We start from the raw sequence: 20,301 nt of genomic DNA, 5'->3' as shown, positions 1-20,301 counted from the left end.
AATGAAGCAGGAAGGCAAGGCCCAAGGATTCCTCAGAGGAACAATCATCTTGCAGTTTGTGAACATGCACAGATGAAAATATCTGGGGTAACTCTAAGCCCTCAAACTTAGGGGCAACACCTGAGGAGCCTAGGAAGGTAAACTAAGAAGCACACACACAGCCAGAAAAAGGAACTTTGTTGAATGAAGGTCCCTCCTGGAGAAGACATCTTCCTCAAAGATATCAAAGAAAATTGATAGGCTACAACACCAAAAGTATTTCCCATGCTTTTGAAGAATATTCTTTAAAATCTGGGATGGTGGCATATTTACACATAAAGTAACACTAGGGTTTTTTGAGACAGAATCTTGCTAAATTACTGAGGCTGGACTTGCAATTCTCCTGCCTCATCCTCTGGAGTTTCTGGGATTACAGATGTGCATCACCATGCCCAGCCACCAGGGTTTTATTGTGATTGTAGTATCCCCTTTTTTTTTGCGGTGGGGAGGGGAGCAAATGCACAGCACTACCAGGATTTTCCAACATTGCTTATTGCCTAGCAGCTTACAGGAAGTGGCCATTTAGTCAACCTCCTCTCCCTTGAAAATAAAACTTTTTCCAGGAATGGGAATTGAACCCAAGGCCCTCTGTATACAAGGCAAGTACTCCCACTACTGAGCTACAGTCCCAGCCGTTTCTTTTTCTTTCTTTCTTTCTTTCACATTTGTAGAACAATTTTTTATTACTTTATTTTTATGTGGTGCCAAGGATCGAACCCAGTGCCTCATGCATGCCAGGTAAGCATGCTACCACTTGAGTCACATCTCCAGCCTCCCAGCCCTTTCTTTCTCCAACAGTTTCCTCCTCCTTCTGCCCTGCAGCTCAGTTTATACATCCCTGATGTTGCCTCTGTTCTATGGTGCTTTTCCTTGCAGATGCCCACTGGGCACTCACCTGGGGATGCCAACCTGCCAGCACTCTTCCTGGAGGTTGGCATCCAGGCCAGGAGGGCAAGGAATAAAGGAATAAGATAAGCACTCTACAAAAAATAGTTAAGATTTAACTAGCTGTGCATCCATTACCCTATTCAGTCGTCACCCCTTGGAAACTTCAGGTGTGTCCACTGTCCCTGACTGGTCAAGGGATCCTCTTTTACTCAAGACACAGTGTCTTGAGTAAAAGAGGATCCCTTGACCAGTGTGAAGCCAACAGCCTGGATGCACTCAGGATGTGCTACATAGGGCGAATGCTGTCATTAAAAACAATCCCACATTGTTGGGCACGGTGGCACACACCTGTAATCCCAGCAGCTCTGGAGGCTGAGGCAGGAAGAACATGAGTTCAAAGCCAGCCTCAGCAAAAGGGAGGCACTAAACAAGTCAGTGAGACCCTGTCTCTAATTAAAATACAAATTAGGGCTGGGGGTGTGGCTCAGTGGTCCAGTGCCAGAGTTCAATCCCCAGTACAAAAAAAAAAAAAATCTCACAGGAGCTGGAGGTGCAGGTCAGTGGGGAAGAGCACTTGCCTAGCATGCTGAAGGCTGTGGGCTCCATTCCTAGCACTGTAAAACAAAACAAAACAAACAAAAAAAAAAAAAAAAAAAAAAAACAACCCGCTGTGTCTTTGCAAAACAATATTATAGTTACACAAAAAACTAAATAATGAGATATTCAAAGTGGTTACATCTGGTGCTTCTGGTTCTCTTTTGCTTACTATCTTTTCTAGAAAAGAATATATATATTGCTTTGTTATATGGAAATTACTTTAAGCCAGGTGTGGTGGCACATATCTATAATCCCAGCTATACTGGAGGCTGAGGCAGGAGGATCCCAAGTTCAAGATCAGCTTGGGCAACTTAAAAAGGTCCTATTTCAAACTGAAACTAAAAAGGGCTGGAAGTGTGACTCAGTGGTATAGAGTGCTGGCCTAGCACGCACAATCCCCAGTACTACAAAACAAAAGATAAAAGCTTTTTGTTAACACAAAAGTTCTTAAAGATAGAGTGAAAGTAAGAGTTCTGGTTTGAATGACTGCTCTCAAACAAAATGCTCACATCCAAACAGGTTACAAACACCCCAAGGCAAAGAGAAAGCACCTTAGTTCTTTGCCCCCTCTAGGACCAGGCCAGGGGAGTTAAGCCTAGGCAGTCTTTCCTAGGCCTCAGGCTCAGTCCTTCAACAATGAGTATGCTGGTACACACCCCAGTTCCTGGTAGTCTCTGAAGGTGGCAGATCCTCAGCAACTTCTGCAAAGAGGTCCTTGTAAGAAGGTGTACACTGCTACACCTAGGGGCCCAAAACTTGTTTTTCAAACATGCATGGGGGGTGGGGGGAAGGGGTGGGGACGGTGGGGACAGTACCTTCAGGACCACACAGGATAATAAAGCCTTCCAGCTGAAGTCCAAGTAAATGAAAGCTACTTTTTATATATTTTGTATTTAATTCAAATTAAGCAAGTTTGTTCTTACATAACACTTGGAAAACTATATTCAGGTAATCCAAAATAGTGATTGCAATTTGTGAAAATAAATACTTATTGGGCTGGGGCTGTATGTAGCTCAGTGGTAGAGCACTTGTGTCCCACGTGTGAAGCACTGGGTTCAATTCTTAGCACCATATAAAAATAAGCAAAGAGGGCTGAGGTTGTGGTTCAATGGTGGAGCGCTTGCCTAGCATGCCTGGGTTCAATCCTCAGCACTTCATAAAAATAATAAAATAAAGGTATTGTGTCCATTTACATCTTAAAAAAAAAAAAAAAACCTTTAAAAAGTGAAGACATTGTGTCCATCTACAACTAAAAGAAATACCTATTAGCTGTCTCCTAAAACAGAAAGTTGTTGACGTGTTAAAAATAAAGTTTTGCACAGCCAGATGCAGTAGTGCACGCCTGTAATCCCAGCAATTTTAGAAGAAATTATATCACAAGTTTGAGGCCAGCCTCGGCATTTGAGAGACTTGTCTCAAAATAAATGGCTGGGGTCCCTGGGTTCAATCCCCAGCACCACAATGAACAAACAAACTACAGTTTTTAAAAAGGCGGTTGTTGGTCTACTAAAATACTTTTTCAATTAGATGTAACGAAAGGAAAAAAACACCTGAATCGCCTTAGTGCATCATTGTATTAAAATGTATTTTTAATTTGTTAGTATATAAAACTAACACCAACAGATGTTCTTTACGCATAGCACATTCTAACACTCATGTCAGTTATAGTGTTTCAGAAAGCACATGGTCTGCAAAGTAACACTGGATTACAAGTATCCACCAGGACTGCTTTGGCGACATGACTAGGCTGTACAAAGACATTCCAAATCCAGTGGCACACAATGCGGCCAACACCTTCCCCGTGGATCTGAGAAGTCTTTAGGACGCAATCACTGCGCAACGGTGTTAGACAAGGAGCAGGCTCTTGCCGACCTCCCGCTGCCTTCACGCATATCAGCGCCACGAGCGCGAGTCCTTCAGCCTGCACCCGAGGCTCTCGCCGGGTAGGCGGCCCGCGCGCCAGGCTCCTCGGGGGCGTCTCCGGGCTCAGGCTCCTCTATTTCCAGCACGCGTCTCAACCACTGGTCCGCGCCGCTCTCCTGCCTCAGGAAGCACCACGAGACCAGAGCCAGGAGGGAGAGGCTGAGGGGTAGCACCTTCCACCAGGGCCGCTGCTGCTCCTTCCCCAGGGAATGCATCACGGTCCAGCGGGATGGGCTGGCTCTGCTGGAGGAAAACCGAAGGGGGCGTTCGGGGTCCTCCTCATCGTCCGCGGGCTGGGCCCGGCCAGCCGGCGGCGGGTGCAGGTTCCGTGGAGCCAAGCCCGCAAGCCTGAGTGCCCGTATGGCCCTACAAAGGAGACAGCAGTGAATGGGCCGCCTGGCCTTGGCCTCGACCGGGGCCCCGGCCCATCAAGACGGCAAGGTCCTCACCCTGCGGTGGGCGCACACAGGACGCGGCTCATCGCTACCTCCTCCCTGCGGCGCACCGCTTGCGTCACTTCCGTCGTCCAGGACCGGAAGCCACCGCCATACCTGGCCTCACGACTACGGAACGTGAGCCCAACCGCGCCGCGGAAATGACGCACTCCTCCGAGCACTTCCGCTTTAGGTCCCGCCCCCCCAGATACCGCGAGGCCTGCCGGGAAGTGTAGTTATCCGTCCGGCCTGGGCAGCGGTACTGGGACCAGCCGAGCACGCACCACCTCCTTCCCGCTGTCGTAGGTCGTTCGCTCTCCGCACACCCCCCCTTGGCGCTCGGCGTCGGGCAGAAGCTATCGTCTGCTCTGGGGTACCGCCACTCACGCTTCAGCCTTTCCATCTTGGTTTCTTTCACTTAGAAATACACATTTAAGATTTCTCCCGGGAGCCATAATCTGCTCTGAGGATGGCACAAAATCAGATCCAAAAGCTACCTCGTGACCTGGGACGTGGATGTCTTTCTGTGCCTGCTTCCCGGCGAGGGAAGCACTTGGCTCATATATTCCTGGCCGGAGATGCTGTCACAGCATTAGGTCGGGAGAGCCTAGAGTTGTTCCAGCCAAGGACACCTGGGCGTCCCCGCCCCCCTCCTAACAGCAGGCCCAGCCCAGGATGCATTCAGAGCTGCTGTGTCAACAGAGGCACCTGTTGCCAGCTCCATGGGCCCGCCCCACCTGTTCCAGCTCAGAGCCCCACCAGAATCACAGGCATACCAACTTCCCCTGCAGGGACTTGGGAGCACCTAGTGAGCATGGGAGGAGGGCGACTGAAGTGTGGATAGTCGGTGGTCTAGAGAACTTCCTGGAGGAAGAGGTCAAGGGTCTGCAGGCTTGAATGGAGCTGCAGAGGGGCCACCAGCTCAGACTGGTGCTGTTTCAGGTTGAGATGCTTCATGGTGGCTAAGCACAAACTGCCCAGGCCAGCCATGCAGGGTTTGGGTGAGAAGGTAGTGCAGGGGCTGGGGCTTCACCCAGGACAGAACAGGACAGGGCACCCATCCCAGTCTTGATGACTGTCATGGATCAGAAACAGAAATGAGTCCTTAGAGGGTAACTTGATCCTCTGAGCCCCCTTGAGCTTCCTAGCTATAGTTGGGTGACACACACTCAGGCTACTGCTGATAATGGAAGATACTGAATTGAGCCTGTAGTTCCCCCTCAGAAAACAAGAGTATGGCAGTTTTTGGAAACAGGGTCTTTGCAGATGTTGTTAAACAGGTCATGCTACATCAGAGTGGGCTAATCCAGTGACACATGTCCTTACAAGAAGAGAAGACAGATGTACAGAAGGAAGAAGGTCAAATAACCACAGAGGCAGAGGTTGAAATGGTGTGTCTGCTGGCTGAGACTGCACTGAAAGGCGTGAGACCTGGCACAATCTCCCCAGTTGTCACTGGGAGTATCCCTGGTTTGGGACTTCTGGTCTCCAAGGCTGTGAGGTAAAGAAGCCCTGTTGTTTTTGTTTGTTTTGTGGTTTTGGGGTGGAACCCAGCACCTCACACGTGCTAGGTAAGTGCTGTACCACTGAACCACATTACCAGCCCCTTTTTAAAAATTTTTGAGGCAGAGTTACATTACATTGCTCTGGCTGGCCTCGAACTTGGAGCCCTCCTGCCTCAGCCTCCCAAGTGGCAGGGATTATATGTGTGTGTCACTGTGCTGGCTCCTCTATTGTTTTAAGTTGTCCAGTTTGTAGTGCTTACTTACAGTGGCCCCACCATAGCATCAACCCAGCATCCAACCCAGGGCAAAGCCCTGCTTCCCAGGACCCTCCGGCAGTTGCTTGCCTCACTGAGCCCTGCAGTCCTTCCTCACATCCTGTTGCTGAGGTGCCTCACCTCCCAGGCATGCTGGTTCCCAGTGACCTGGCTGGGAACCCTGAGAGGAAAAGGCCACAGCTCCAAGTCACCCTCCCCTCCCTGGGGATATAAACCAACACCTCAGCCTGCATTATCTCAAAGCACACAGAGAAATTTCAAGGGAGGCCTAATGTCCCACTAATGGGGGGGAGGGCGGAGGCTACCCTTGTGTGCTTAATGGTGGGGTAATTTATTATAGCGGCCACTTGAGAGTTGACATATTGGAGCTATTGATTTTCCTGGGAAGATCAATATGGGGTGCCTGGGGACAGGCAGAGCTTGCCTCTGGAGGGGCAGAGCTGTTCTTCTAGGGCCTGAGACCTGACAACAGGTGTGGGTGGGGGCTGGTGAAGGCACTGGGCTGAGAGCTGTGCAGGGCCAGCACTGCCCACAGTGAGAGCCAGGCAGATGCTGGGACATATGTTGAGGCACCAGCTTCCTCTAGGGGCCCAGATGGGTGGCAGGGGGCTGGGGGACACAAAGCTGCTTGGTCTGGGCCTGGCTACCCACCCAACACCAGCTAGACATGTACAGGCAATGACTCCTGGCAAATGAGTCTCTCTACTGACCCAAGATTCCCTGTTAGGCTGTCACTCACTAACCTAGCTTCACCAGAAACAAAAGCCAGAGACACCTGGTCTATCTTGAACTTGGCCTAAAGCTCAGGTGGGGTGAAGAAGGGGATGACTTGTTGAACTCCCGCTGGATTGCAGACCTGCTCCTTAAGTTGCCTGGTTCCCTCCATCACATGCCTCAGCCCACACTGTGGGACCCTGGTACCTCCCTCTCTAGTCTCAGGTGTTGTCCCCAAGGCCTTGCCAAGCTCTTGTTCCCAAACTCCTACCCTAGCTGCTCCAGCATCTTCTCTACTCTAGAAGTTTGCATCCCAGGCTTGGGTTTCCTCCTTGATTTCTTTTCAGGCAGAGAAAAACGTCAGGATCATTCTAGGCCAGGACTAAGGTCTGACTGTTAGTGGACAGCCCTCTCTCAGCAACATGATGGGCATCTCTGCATTTGCTCGTTGTAGGATCCAAACCCCTGTCGCAGCCCCAGCCCTGCTGTCTAGATGCCTCAATCAAAGGATGGGAAAGAAGAAGGTGTGTGGGAGTAAAAGCCAGGTCCTGGGGGTCAGGACCCCTCATGCCTTCCTCCTACAGCAGCTGGACAGAACACTTCACACAGATCTTCTCTTCCATTGTAGAGGGATGAGCTGAGGTCCAGTGTTCATGGCCTCACCTGGGACTTGAGTTCACCTAGGCTGGGTTCTCCCTGTGGCTGGGGGGATCTGAGCTCCACAGCTGCCATGAGACCCTGCACACGCGCTGCCCGCTTCCGGTTGAGGCTGCCTATGCTGGAACCAGCAACAGCTGCGAGGTTTAAACACACACACACACACACACACACACACACACACACACACACGGAGCTCCAAGTGGGCCTCACTGGCCTGGAATCCAGTCAGCAGGCCACACTCTGCAGCCTGCGGGGACCTGCCTTCTTGCATTTTCCAGCTTCTTAGGCCCCTGCACCCCTTGCCTTGTCACCCTCACCATCTTCAAAGCCATTAGCACAGCATTGTCCATTCTGTCTGCCTTGGACCTGCTGCCTCCTCTTCACAAGGACCCAGTGAACCCCAGAGGTTCCCAGCTCTGCAGCAGTACCTGGGTCTGCTCAGGCTCTGACCTCAGTTGGAATACTCTGCCTTCCTGCAGCTTACTCCCAAAGCCCCTCCTCTGGACACACAGGTGGGACATTTTCAAGGGCAGGGCGGTGTGTCTTCCCTCACAGCAGTGCCCCGCCCTGGGGCCACACAGGCCAGGGCTGCTCTGAGGGAACTGGTGACTGCCTGTGCTCACAGCACCTGCACAGCCTCTACCATCTCCCGGTCGGTCGGGGGGAACACAGAGCCCACAGCCACATGCCTCCTGGGTCCTCTGGCAGGTTCCCAAGGTCCCTTGACTGCCTGCTCTGCTGCTTACCCCCAAGGTGGAAGTGGGCAGCACACAGACTTCAACCTATTCCCAGCCCCTTCCCTGGGCCCATCCTTCCAAGAGCAAGCAGCAGGGGGCACTATGGTTCTGAGCAGAAGCAGATGTGCCCCACTCTCTGCCCTGGTCCAGCTCTGGGGTTCTGGAAAGATCAGAGCAGGAGCCCCCTGAGCCATCAATAGGGCAAGGGGATGAATATGGTCACAAAGCAGGACCTATGTGCCTTAGCAGCCTGTAACTCAGACCCTGGGCCTCCTGAAGATCTGGTCTGACAGCTGAGTTGCACTGGGTCAGAGAGGAGCCTGCTGAGGCAGGACCACCCCACAGCCAGGATGGGGCCAGTGTCTTTGGATCCTGAAGTCTCAAACTTGGTCAAAACTGAGGTCAGGCTGGGTGTGGTGGCACATGCCAGTAATCCCAGCAAGTTGAGAGGCTGAGGCAGACGGATCATGAGTTTGAGGCCAACCTCAGCAACTAAGTGAGGCCCTAAAAATCTTAGTGAGACCCTGTCTCAAAAAGGGCTTGGGATGTGGCTCAGTGGATAAGTACCCTAAGTTCAATCTCATGTACAAAAAAGAAAAACCTCCTGAGGTCAGTCCATGGGGACAGAGATCCCCAAGCAGTCTGGATGCTCAGGACTGAACCTGGTCAGATGCCCCTCATCCCAGGACATTGGCATTACCTGGACATGGTCTCACCTGGGTCACCCCCTGGGTTTCCTTCCAGGGACGAGGTAGTGATAAATGGCGGGTGGTTGCTGTGATAATGCCATTACCCTCCTACAGCCTGAAGTCTCTCTGGACATGCAGGTGACCTGCCCCTTGCCATTCCCATTACAGCTCAGACAAACAGCCTCACTGTGAGATGTGAGCAGCTCCCAAGCCCCATGTAGCTGCAGGGCTCCTGAAGCTTTCTGCCCTCCAGCTGAGGAAAGGACTGCAGTAACCAGCAGGGATCCAGCTGCAGGGAAGGCCAGGTCCATTGTGCTGAGATGGCAGAGGGTGGGAGGTGCCACCCCCCCTACCTGGAGGGGGAGAAACTGGGAAAGGGGAGGTGGTGTCCATGTACCTCTTGGAGATCAGGAGCTGGAAACAAGAACAGCAAGCATTGTGAGGCCTTTGATGGCCCAAGCCAAGCTGGGCAGGACCAGCCCTACCTGCAGTAGTGGGATTCGGGCAAGTTGGCTGGAGTCAGGGTCTCTCAACTCCACTTTGGGGTGGCTTCAGCCAGGAGGAGGCCTGGAATGTGGGGTGGGGAGCCATCTCAGCCTGGCCCCTGGGGAAGCCCAGGCCAGCAGTAGGTTTACTGGGTGATTGCAACTCTGTGCAGGTGGGAGGGGCAGCCTTGCTGGACAGAGTCTTCATCATGGCCCCATCTGGACTGGTGGAGACTGGGCACAAATGCCCAGAACCCCCTCCCCCCACTGCATGGCTGGAGGGGGCTAGGCCAGGAGCCACCTGCATTAGCCCATCCCAGTGGCCTTGTGGTCTCTGTGCCTCCTGTGGCCCAGAGCCCTGCTGCCAGTGAAGCACTGTCTGTGCAGCACACCACAGAGGCAGGATGTCCTCTAGAGAGGCCTACTTGAGAACTCAAAATAGCATGAAATTTAATTTTCCGCCTATTTGACAAGGCTTGGACCAGGCCCAATGAGCAGCAGAGATAAGGGTCCTCGGGTCCAGGGTGTGGGCCAGCTGGGCTTGCAGCAAACACTCCACGGTCCCCTGGCAGGATGCGTGCAGGTGAGGCTGGTCTTCGGATGCTCCCCCCGCGGGGCCCTGGTTGCCGGGCGCTAAAGCAAACGGGCTCTATTTGTCCAGTCTGCGATGACAATGCTGTCGCCAAATATTTGCCAGCCTCAGGCGGCTGCAGAGCCCAGCTATAAATGCTTGCATTCAGGTGGAGGTAGGCCTGCCGAGCAAGAGGTGCAGCAGAGGCCAGGTAGGACCCAGGGCCTGGTGGTGAGTGGGGAGGGCCATGGCGGGGGGGCATGGCTCCGTGGAGCTTCCTCCCAGGTCCTCTGTGGGACTGCTCTCCCTGTGGGAAGGTGTCTTGTCTTGCTCTCTGTGAGCAGTCATCCCCAGAGGCCTGGACACCCTGACAGCAGAGGGCCCTGCACCTTGAGCAAGTGAGGTCACACAGTGGCTTCCAGGTGGAGGAGACTGTACAGCTACCTCTGCTTCCCCAGGGGAGGGACAAGTGCCTAGGTCATCCTGACCCTGAGGAGTGCATGTCCAAGGGCCTTAGCTACCCACACCCAGGCCCCCACAGAGACAGGTGTTGTTTCCTGATGAGCTGGGTCCTGAGCTTCCAGGTCTTCAGCTCCGCTTTCTTCCTCCCTCTCACTGGGGTGCACCCACTTGGCTTTCCCGTGCAGAAGCAGACAAGGTTCCTGGACCCCACTTTTCCCAGATTCTTCCACATCATCCTCCCAGCAGGAGGTGCCTAGGTCAGGTCCACCCAGGTATCCTTACCTCATCAGAAGTCAACCAGAATCTGGGTCTGAGGCTGCCACTGGATGCAATGGGCTGGGCTGGACCCTCATGCCCCCCCCCCATGGAAACTTCAAGGACCTTAGGAAGGGTTTGAGAGGCCACAGCAACCCAGGGAGGGACTCTGGAAGCCCTGGGCAAGGCTGACCCCCTGGGACTTCTCTCCCTCTGCTTTCCCTGGTCCAGGAGTGGCCATGATTTTAGTGACTGTAGTGACTTAATCCCACCACTATATCCTCCCTGCACCCAAAACTTCCCTACCTATAAGATGGGATCTAACTGCTCCTGCTAATGGCCCACCGCACTCCTGAGCCCACCCTCTGCAGTCTCTGCCAACCTCACCCCTGCTGAGCTGGGCCAGGGAAGCTGGGAGCTGTGGGAGGGAAGAGCCGGGGAGCCCTCTCTGGGTTGCACATGTGGCTCTGAGCTCTGACTGCTCACCTGCCCGCTACCTCCCTCTCCAGTCACTGCCTGCAGTCACAGAGGCTCCAAGAGTTCCAGTGACTTCAGGACATGGCTGCTGGCGTGATCCGGCCTCTCTGTGGCTTCCGGTTGCCCCTGCAGTCCCACCAGCCCTTCCTGAGCTCAGACCCAGAGCCCCTTGAAACTTCAGAGGAGGAGGAGGAAGAAGAGGAGGATGAGGACAATGACGACAGGGAGGGCGAGGAGCTAGAGGACAAGGGGTCCCCTCAGAACTCAGGGGTGGCTCCCCAAGGTCCCAACAGCCCAGAGACTCCGCTGCGGCTGCTGCGCTTTTCAGAGCTCATCAGTGGTGACATCCAGCGGTACTTTGGTCCTAAGGACAAGGGGCAGGACCCGGATGCCTGTGATGTCTATGAGGATAGCCACTTGGCCAGCCACTCGGCCCGAGAGCTTTACTATGCTGACCTGGTGCGCCTGGCTCAGGGTGGGGCCCCAGAGGACGATGAGGCCACTGAGCCTGAGGTCCACTTGTCCAAGGGATCTGAGGGGCAGGCACACAGGTCAGGCTTCAGCAAGGATGGGACACTGCCACTGGGACCCCTGGCTGAGCTCTTTGACTATGGGCTGCGGCAGTTCCTGGGGCCCAGGGCATCAGCCGGCCACAGACTGAGGCTGGAGCGGAAATACAGCCACATCACCCCCATGACCCAGAGGAAGCTGCCCCCATCCTTCTGGAAGGAGCCGGCGCCCAGTCCCCTGGGCCTTCTCCACCCTGGCACACCAGACTTCAGTGACCTGCTGGCCAGCTGGTCATCTGAGGCCAGCCCTGAGCTGCAGGGTGGGGGTGCTCAGGCATTGGAGGGGACACAACTGACCGAAGCCTAGAGACTGGGCAAGGTCAAGGCTGTGCTGGGGGCAGCAAAAGCCACCCTTCCTAGGGTGCCCAGACTCTCCCTCGTGCTCCCTGAATTCCTTCCAGATAGCCGTGACCTGGCTGCCCACCTCAGGCAAGGCCTTTCCAGGCCCCAAAGGAGGTTCTGGTCTTGTCTGCAGCCTATGGCTGCTACTGCCAGGGGTCACCAGGATTGGCAAGGGTGCAGGACTAGTGAGGGTGTCCAGGCTGAGCCAGCCCCTGGCCTCAGCCTCCAGAAGCACCCCACTCTGCACAGGGGCCCCCAGGGCTCTGCCCACAGGAGGGAGAACCTGGGCAGGAGCTTTGGCTCCCTGAGGTCATGGGCTAGGGGTGTTTGCCTACACATGTACCCCTCTAGGGGAGGCCCCATCGCTGCCAGGCCATCCCCTGTGACTCAAGTCAGTGGCAAGGGCCAGCCCACCCGCAGCCCCACAGGGCCAGTGCTGATTGTCCCTGGTGCAGCCCCTGGTGTAGCATAGGCAGGCAGCAGGGCCAGGGACACAGATGAGCCTGGGTTTTCTTAAGAGGCAGAAAGAGGCGCCTGACTTGAGTAAACATGGGTGTTTACTCCCTGGATGAGTGCTGAGAAGTGGCTTCCTCGGGCAGCACTCTGGATGACAGGTCAGCTGGCAGGGCTGGGCCCAGCCTGAGGTGGTCAGCCACAAGCCTGCAGCCCCAGTGTCTTCATTCCTGCCTGGGGGTTCGCATAGGTCCTGGCAGCAGTAGGCCTGGGTGCCTCTGGACAGGCCAAGACCCTTTCTACTGGGGATGTGGGGCTCCTGGGTTGTGGGGGAAAGAGATTGGGCAGGATAGGAAGGACCCTAGGGATTGGGGAATTTGGTCTCCTGGTCTTGGTCCTTCCCACTGCCCAACCTGTGTGTCAGTCACACAGGCACCTGGGGAGGATTTCACTGGCAGGTATCAGGGAGTAATGGCCCCATGTGGTACAAGAGCTAGCACATTTATTTCTGGGAAAGGGACAAGGACGTGCGCTGGGGAGCAGGCTACTGGTGGGATGTCTTCAAGACTACGCCTTGCCTCTGCCGGACCACCAGGTTCATGAGGACGGTCTTCCACTGCAGCCACCTGCCCAGGGACCCGGATCATGGCTGCACCTCTCACCACCTTCCCTCCCTGTGGGGACCTCCCTGTCCTACCCCAGACCTGGAACCTGAGGGGCTGCCGCCAAGCTCCCTGCTGCCCACCTCACAGTCTGATACACGCCCCAGCAGTTCACGGAGACCAGTTCTCCAGGAGCCACGTCCTTGATGAAGAACCGCTGCCTCACCAGGGACATGAGAACCCGCCTGCTGCCCAGTGTCAATGGCCAAGGGCCCTCCTCACTCCAGAGGCGCAGCACACTCTCCCGCAGGGTTGCAATCTCCTCTGTGCGCTGAAGGACACAGGGGCCCCTGGTTACCCAGGAGCCACGGGGTGGGGGGGGGAGCAGAACAACGGAGGATCACAGAACATGGGAGAAGACGACAGGGGCGGGGGCAGCCCAGGCCAGAGGCCCCCCTCATCTTCAGGAAAAGGCTGCTGGGTGCCAGCTGGGCTGCTGGGCAGACTGCAGGGCTAGAAGGAGCAGGGCCAGGCCTGCCCCAGCCCTGGGAGGCCCCAGCCCTGGGAGCCCCCAGCCCCTCTCACCAGCTTGGTCTCTGTGTTGAACTTAAGGTTCTGGATGGTCTTGTGGGCCTGCATGCTGCTCTCCAGTTTTATCATTTGCTTCTGAAACTAAACATAGCCCCTGTCACGGGCAAGACACAGGTGGCCTTCTGGTGTCCAGCCAGCCCCAGGGCCCAACCTGGAATCCCCGAGCACTGGGAGCTCTGGCAAGTGTCCAGGCATGGTGGTCTCCCTGGGCCCAAGGTACCGTGGCCAGCTGTCCCTGGATCTCAGCGATCTTCCTCCCGGGGCTCTCTTCCTTGAGCAGCTGCATAGAGGACAACAGGGTGGCCAGCTCCTGCCTCATGGCACCAACTTCGAACTCTCTGTGGGCACCGAGGGCAGCTATGGAGTCCAGATGAGACAGATAGGTGCCTCCCCTAGCTGCCATAGGTCAAAGGGAGCCCAAGAGGGCTTGGTCTTGCCCTCTTCCAGTGCAGAAAGTGGGGATTCCCAGTGGGTGGCAGGGGGGAAGCTGTACCAGAGGAGAGGTGATCCCAGAGTAGGGCTGGCCAGGCCAGGGAGGGGACGGGGCTGCCATGGGCACCTGGCAGAGCTTCTGCCCATTTCTCAGGGGCACCCTCACCTGACCCTGCCCTCGGCTGAGATCTTCAGGTCTGTGTCGCTCTTGTGGAAGATACACTTGTCTGAGACGCCTTCTATCTGAAATGGAGGCCGCGGACAACCTGGGGGGTGACCCTGAGCACAGCCAGCTTGGGGAGCCCTGGGCCGTCCAGGCCCAGCAAGGAAGGCAGGAGAGGGGAGGGGTGGGAGAAGCCCTCCAGCTCTCCAGGCTGGCAGAGCCTGGACAGGCTAGGCCCACCTGCCGCGGGAGGCCGTCCACCTTCTCCTGCACCTCCCGCAGGTGAGTTGACACTGTCTTCTGCCACCGGGCCAGGTCTTCCAGGGACTTCCTCTCCACACCCTCCCACTCAGTCTTCACCTGAGATTCAGACACAGAGAAGGCTGGGTCCCAGATAAGAGTTCAGGCAGGCAGAAGGACAGGGCTATGAGCCAGGACATGGAGAGGCCCAGGAGGCTGGGGAGAAGCTCCTGAAGGCCACATGCCCACATCCACCTCTGACTCTGAGCACTCTGTGCCCAGGCCTGCTGCAGCCACCTAGGGGGACAGCCATGCCCAAAGCCCAGTCAAGTGGGCTGCCAGGCTCAGCCCAGATGCACCCTGAGAAGAAGGGCACAGATCTTCTACCACCAAGAGCTGACAGGGACAGGGACGAAAAGCAGGCCTGTCACCTGCAGGAGAGGGTCTGTCATGAGCTGTTCTGACCAGTGTGTGCCCAGAGGGGCTGCAGGGATGACCTGGGGGTTCCAGCCCCAAGATCAAAGGGTGGACCCTCATGGTCATGGCAGTATGATTCCCAAAAGCCAAAAATAACAACAGCCCACACGTCCCTCAGCAGGCATGTGTGCAAACAAAAGGTGGCCTGCTCACACCAGGGGATATCACCCTGCCAGGAGGATACACTGTGAGGGCCTGGCCCAGTGAGCAGCCAGAAACAGCAGCCACATGTGTGTGACTTCACTGACATCAAAGGTCCTGTGGGCAAGGCCACAAGTACAGAGATGGATCTGAGGGGCCAGGGGCTGGGGTGTTGGGGATATTTGATGGGTGGTCTGGGGTTTCCATTTGTGGTGATGAAAAGTTCTGGAATCAACAGGGCTCTCAGCTCCGAAGGAACTGGAACCCACTGAGTCGCACACCTGAGGGGATGGCCCGGCTTACAGGTAGGTTATAGCTCAGCGGTGATGCAAGAGAAGAAGGGAAATGAACACCAGGGCCATGGGTGGCTACCACCTTTGTTCATCCCACCTCTAGGGTCAGCCTCAGGTCTCAGCAGTGGAGCTGGACTGGTCAGACCTCTGCCCTCAGGGCCCAGGCCTTCCAGAATGTGCCTTACTGCCCTTTGGTGCTTACCTCAGATAGTTTCAGGCCCAATGTCTGTTCCTGAAGGTCCAGTCTCCAGCTCACAGCCAGACAGTGGTCACTCAGGTCCTTCAATTGCCTGGCCAGCTGGGCCACTGACCCCTCTAGGACCTGACTCTTCTCTTGGAGCTGCAGGGGACAGGAGGAGGTCAGGGAGGCCTCAGCTGAGTGACCATGGTCATGTGCAGGGTGTGTGCTGCCCCTCTCCCTAGGCACCCCTCACCAGCTCCAGAGCACCCTGCATCTCCTGCCGGGTCAGCTCGCCAGCCAGCTGCACGGCCTCTAGGTTCTCTTGCACGAAGGAGGCCAGTTCCCCAGCCTGGCTCTCCTCCAGGCACATCTTGGTATCCCTGTGGGTTGACAACACTGACACTATTTCTCAGCTGAGGCTGGCCTGCCCCTCAGCATCAGGCCAGGGAAGAGGACACGGCTGCTAGCTCGCTCTGGAATCTCCCAGGAGAGCCCATGGATCAGAGGACAGGATGTTCTCATGGGTGCCACCAAGAGAGTTAGGTTTAGGGAAGGGACAGGGCCCAGCTAGAGGGTCACTATTCTGTCCCAGTGGACAAGTCCTAGTGCTCTGCTAGTGCCTTCCAGGGGAAGTGGATGATTTCTGGGTGGCCTGCCTGGGCAGGCAGCTCCCCATGACCAGAGGACACCCACCGGGCCTTCTGCTCAGCCAGCAGGATGCGGTTCACTGACACCTGGTTCTGCCGTACGAACTTTGTCAGCTGGACCACAGCCGCGTCCAGGCCCCGACACTGCTCCAGCAGGTGGCCCTCCTCCTCCTGTCACAGAGGAGGTGGCCCTGAGCTGGTGCTCTCCCAGACTGCCCTGGCCACGCCCACCCACCAGGCCCACCTGGCGCTGAGCCCCCAGGGCCTGCACACGCTCCTCCGTCAGCTCCTGCAGCCTCTGCCAGCGGCCCTCCAGCTCCTCCCGCAGGCTGCCCTCGGCCTGCAGCCGTGTGCTCTCAGAGGCCTTCATTCTCTGCAGGAACACCACCGTCTGCCAGGCCCCTGCCTGGCCTGGGTACATGGGCGAGGGTGCCCGGTCTGGCCCAGTATCCTACCTGCTCCAGGGCCAGGAAGCTCTTCTGCAGGAAGCTGCACAGCTTGGCCTCCCTCTTCAGGAAACGGAGGCTCACCTCCTCGCCTAACTTGGTCACCTGGGCCTGGGGAGAGGCCCAGAGTCACCCTCAGCCTCCCTGCTGGACATCCCATCCCACCCAGCCCCAGGTCACATCCCCCTTGCTGTCCCTGGGACTTGCAGAACAGGATCTACTGTATCCTGAGCAGAAAGAAAGGCAGGGCAGGCAGGGGCCACTATCCCCAAGAGACCAGGCTCAGGGAAGATGAAGGGCCAGATACTAGCCAGAGCTGGGGCTGGGGCAGGGCAGTAGGTGCACTTGAGACAACTCCTCACACACATGGGGACAGCCCATTGCAGAGGGCAGGCAGGGCTATGGCACCCCTGCTACACCAAGGGTGTGAAAGTGCGGGGGCGGGAGGGGGAAGAAGCCCAGCCCAGTGTGCTCCCCTCCGTCTCACAGGGTCCAGACACCAGGCACCTTCTTCACAGCCACAAAGCTCTTCTACCAGTAGCCCCAGTACTCAGGCCCTGCCCATGGTTGGGTGGGGGCCTCCGGGAAGCCCTCACTCTGCCTAGGCCCCTAGGGGAGGGAGGCACAAGGAGGGTGCCCTAGAGCAAGGTCCACAGACTTTCCCATACAGCCCCACAGTAAATGTTTCAGGCTCACAGGACTTTTACTGAAAACTTTCAACACTGTGGTTGTGACCTCAAAGTAGCCATTGACAGTACTAAATGTGCTTTACTGGCTATGTGCTGATAAAACTTTATTTACAAACTAGGCAGTGGGTACAGTGTGTACACCTGAAACCCCAGCAAATCAAGAGGCTGAGGCAAGAGGGTCACTAATTGGAGGCCAGCTTCAGCAACTTAGCAAAACTCTCAGCAACTTAATGACCCTGTCTCAATGCAAAAAGGGCTACGGAGATAGCTCAGTGAACCTGGGTTGAATTGCCAATTCAAAAAACAAATGAATGAACCAACAAATAAATTAGACCATAGGCCATAGTGTGCTGACCCTGGCCCTAAAGTCCTCAGAAACTCTGGGGCTCAGAGGAAAAGGCAGGTGCCCCAGGAGGGGCAGCTCCCCTACATTCAGTGTCAGGAGCCCTCATCCCTCTGCCCTCACCTTGGCACCAGCATATCAGCTTCCCAGTGGCAGTGGGAAGGGGCCACATGGGAGCAGTGGGATGAGCCCTGCCTTGGAGGAGCCTGGGTGTGTGGGACACAGGCTGGAGTCCAGGGATCTGTCTGCAGAGCCAAGGAGCTGGTCACTCCTGGGGGTCCTGAGTAGGAGGCAGCATGGGGGCCTGGAATTCCTGATTCCTGATTCACAGAGGAAAGCTCAGGCTGCCAACGGCTGGCAGGGGGCTCTGGCTCCACTGCTCCCCTCCCTGACCCAGGCTGTGGCAGCCAGAGATGTCCACTCCAATGGGCTTTTGTGAGGAGGACCCCAGACTTGCACCACTGGCCACCTGTGGCTGCTAGCATTTGAATGGCAGCTTACATGGCCTAGGAACCGAGTTGAGTTTTTATAATTGTAACTGATCTCAATGGGCAGGGCACTGGGGTAAGAGGTCACCATGGGGGACAGTGCAGGATGAGAGGTCCTCCCCAAATTCCATCAGCAGGGAGGGAAGAGCCACCTCTGGCCAGGGCACAGGCTGAGGATGCTGGGGCCCTCCAGGGGCCCCTGCCAGGGCCGGGCCTGGCCTCCCTGTGGTACCTGCATCTTGGCCACCTCGTGGTCCACCCTCTGGCTGGCATCCTCTTGGCTCTTGTGCAGTGCACTGCAGGCTGCCTCCCGGCCTTGCTCCTCCTGCCTCAGCAAGCCGGTCAGCTTAGTCAGCCTAGGTACAGCGGGTACAGGTGCCAGCTGAGCTAGCTAGAGGACTGGACTGGGGAGTCAAAGAGGCTGGTGGAACCGTGGGACAGTCTTTCTCAGCTAGGGCAACATGGGAGTGGAGACAGACCTCAGAGTCCCAGCAAGGGATCCAGGGAGGGAGGGCAGGGCCCCAGCCCCTACGAGGTCCACCGTGGGTCTGTGGTCCCCAGCATCCAGTGGCTCAGCACCAAGGCAGGGGATGCCCTGCTGGTAGTGCTGGGGGCACAGGGTGGGTCCAAGCCAGCCTGGGGAGGTGGCGCCCACCTGAGGTTGGCCTCTTGCTGGGCACCCTTCCGCTGCACGTCCTGAAGGGCCTGCCTCCTCCTGACCTGGGACAAGGCTTCCCGGACCTCCACCAGCCTGGCACACAAGGAGCGCCTCTGCAGGCCCAGAGCAGCTGGGCAGCCTCTGGGACTGGGGATTTGGCCATGGGGCCCTATCATCAGCCCCCCTGCCTTCTCGGGGTCTCAAGCTATCCAGGGGCATTGAGACCCGAGCTTTCTGAGTTGGACCACATACCAGTACTGCTTACCCTAACAAGACAGCTTACTGGGGAAACAGAATCCTGAGCGAATCCCCATGGGCCCTGGTGCCAGCCACTGCCTGAGCCTCTCCCACCTGCTGAAGCCCATGCCCACAGGAGTGTAGGGTACCTTTTGTCCAGAGCCTGCATCTGATTCTGGTTCTGGGGTCCAGGGAACTGCAAAGCGGAAGGTGTGGGGCTGGGCAGGCTGGAGCGCAGGCCCAGTGGGCGTGCCCTGGAGCCATGGCTTAGGGATGAGCAACGGGGGTGGCACTGGGCTCCGGACTAACCCCGGAGAAAGGGGGAGATTGACTGGGGTGGGGCACTGATGCCTCTGCCATAGCTCACCTCCAATGCCTCCTTCTCGGGGGCCTGGGCCACCTGCTGCATTTCCTGTCGCAGCTGCCGGAGCTCTGAGGCCTGCAGCTGCACATGGGCCCGCATCTGCAGCAGCTCCCGCAGCAGGCTCAGGGTGGCGTGCTCACAGCGCTCCTTGTGTCCGCGCAGGCACGCCACCTCAGCCTGCAGGTCACCCACCCTGGCCAGGGTGGAGAAGGTGGTTACCAGGACAGCCTCCTCGTGGTCCTCCCTGGTCCTCTTGCCCTGTGCCGCAGGGCTCACCACTGCTCCAGCTTCTCCCAGCGCTTGGAGGTGCTTGGCTCGGGGACACAGGCATTGGACGCCAGGTGGCTGGACTCTGAGTTCTCCTGACTCAAGGGCTCAGGGCTGGTCAGGCCTTCGGCCAGGAGGAGCTCCAGGTCCTCCAGCGAGACGGTGCTCCGCTGAGAGTGGGGCGAAACCCCTGACAGGGAGCTGTCAGCTAACTCTGCAAGGAAGTGCTTTGGGAGTGCACCCCCAGACACCAGCTCCTGCTGGAGCCCACAGGCACCCCAGCATTGCTGGCAATACCCACCAGCCACCCGAGCTCAGCCTGTCTACTGAGGGTGCTAGGCACCACCCAAACCAGGTAGGGGCTTGGCTCAGAGAGGTGTAGGATCCTGCCAGAGAACACACAGTACTGGGTAGCAGACACAAGACAGCACCCACCCTGCCTAGCTCTGGCAGCAGCCACGGGGAGAGCAGAGCTGTATTGTGTGGTCCTCCCCAGTACCTTGCTCCTCCTGCTGCAGACTGCACACCCCACATCTGGCTCACCTGACATGGCTTCACCAGCTGCCCCCCTGCAGCTTTGACGCTGGGCCTAGTGTCCCCGTGGCTGCCCAGAGCTGGATGCTAGGCCAGGGATGATGGGGACTTAGGGTGCGGCAGGGAAGTGGGGCTAGAAGGCTAGGAGGCCTCAGGAAGCAGGAGGGCTGCAACTCGAAAAGCCACCCTTACATCCTGCCTTCTTCCCAGAGGGTCCCACAGGAGGCAGGAGCAGCTGGGCAACAGAGCTATTCTGGAACTTTTCTTTCCTCACCAGAACCCTGTGGGTCATGGACCAACTGCCAGTGGACCTGAGCCCTCACCTATCCCATCCTGATGGCCTCCAACTGCCAGCTTCTGGAAGGTTCTGAGGGGCACTGGGCAGCTTCATCTTGCAAAGGGGCTTATTCCAGGGGCAGCAGGGAGGGAAACC

General features: G+C 56.8%; 3 protein-coding genes across 3 annotated transcripts; 1 reads left to right on the top strand and 2 right to left on the bottom strand.

Moving 5' to 3' along the window:
* Positions 1 to 3,095: 3,095 nt before the first annotated feature.
* Uqcc4 (ubiquinol-cytochrome c reductase complex assembly factor 4) lies at positions 3,096 to 3,994 on the bottom strand. Its single transcript, XM_076840512.2, has 2 exons — positions 3,897 to 3,994; positions 3,096 to 3,813 (listed from the first exon to the last, which is right to left on the bottom strand). The coding sequence occupies exons 1-2, from the start codon at positions 3,926 to 3,928 to the stop codon at positions 3,441 to 3,443; spliced, it is 405 nt and encodes a 134-aa protein (XP_076696627.1). The 5' UTR covers positions 3,929 to 3,994; the 3' UTR covers positions 3,096 to 3,440.
* Positions 3,995 to 10,792: 6,798 nt separating this feature from the next.
* Positions 10,793 to 11,587, top strand: Percc1 (proline and glutamate rich with coiled coil 1). Its single transcript, XM_076840754.1, has one exon. The coding sequence runs from the start codon at positions 10,793 to 10,795 to the stop codon at positions 11,585 to 11,587; it is 795 nt and encodes a 264-aa protein (XP_076696869.1).
* Positions 11,588 to 12,560: 973 nt separating this feature from the next.
* On the bottom strand, positions 12,561 to 19,648 carry Ccdc154 (coiled-coil domain containing 154; the record flags this gene model as incomplete). Its single annotated transcript, XM_076840753.2, has 15 exons — positions 12,561 to 12,701; positions 12,821 to 13,008; positions 13,263 to 13,349; positions 13,489 to 13,606; positions 13,867 to 13,943; positions 14,104 to 14,223; positions 15,217 to 15,354; positions 15,449 to 15,575; positions 15,889 to 16,013; positions 16,087 to 16,215; positions 16,298 to 16,399; positions 18,041 to 18,164; positions 18,853 to 18,899; positions 19,071 to 19,260; positions 19,344 to 19,648. Coding segments are annotated over 15 exons (1,959 nt in total), but the record flags the coding sequence as incomplete, so codon positions are not given.
* Between the last annotated feature and the right edge of the window lie 653 nt (positions 19,649 to 20,301).

The sequence above is a fragment of the Callospermophilus lateralis genome, chromosome 19 (assembly GCF_048772815.1).
Source record: "Callospermophilus lateralis isolate mCalLat2 chromosome 19, mCalLat2.hap1, whole genome shotgun sequence".
NCBI lineage: Eukaryota > Metazoa > Chordata > Mammalia > Rodentia > Sciuridae > Callospermophilus > Callospermophilus lateralis.
Note: the sequence above shows the minus strand (reverse complement) of the source record. Positions and strands in the feature narration are given on the sequence as shown.

What these genes read in the sequence shown, in the direction of transcription:
- Uqcc4 (XM_076840512.2), bottom strand. Translation starts at nt 3,928, where the DNA reads ATGAGCCGCGTCCTGTGTGCGCCCACCGCAGG. An exon ending in CTGTGTGCGCCCACCGCAGG is followed by an intron (nt 3,814 to 3,896) that starts GTGAGGACCTTG and finishes TCTCCTTTGTAG; the next exon opens with GGCCATACGGGCACTCAGGC.
- Percc1 (XM_076840754.1), top strand. Translation starts at nt 10,793, where the DNA reads ATGGCTGCTGGCGTGATCCGGCCTCTCTGTGGCTTCCGGTTGCCCCTG.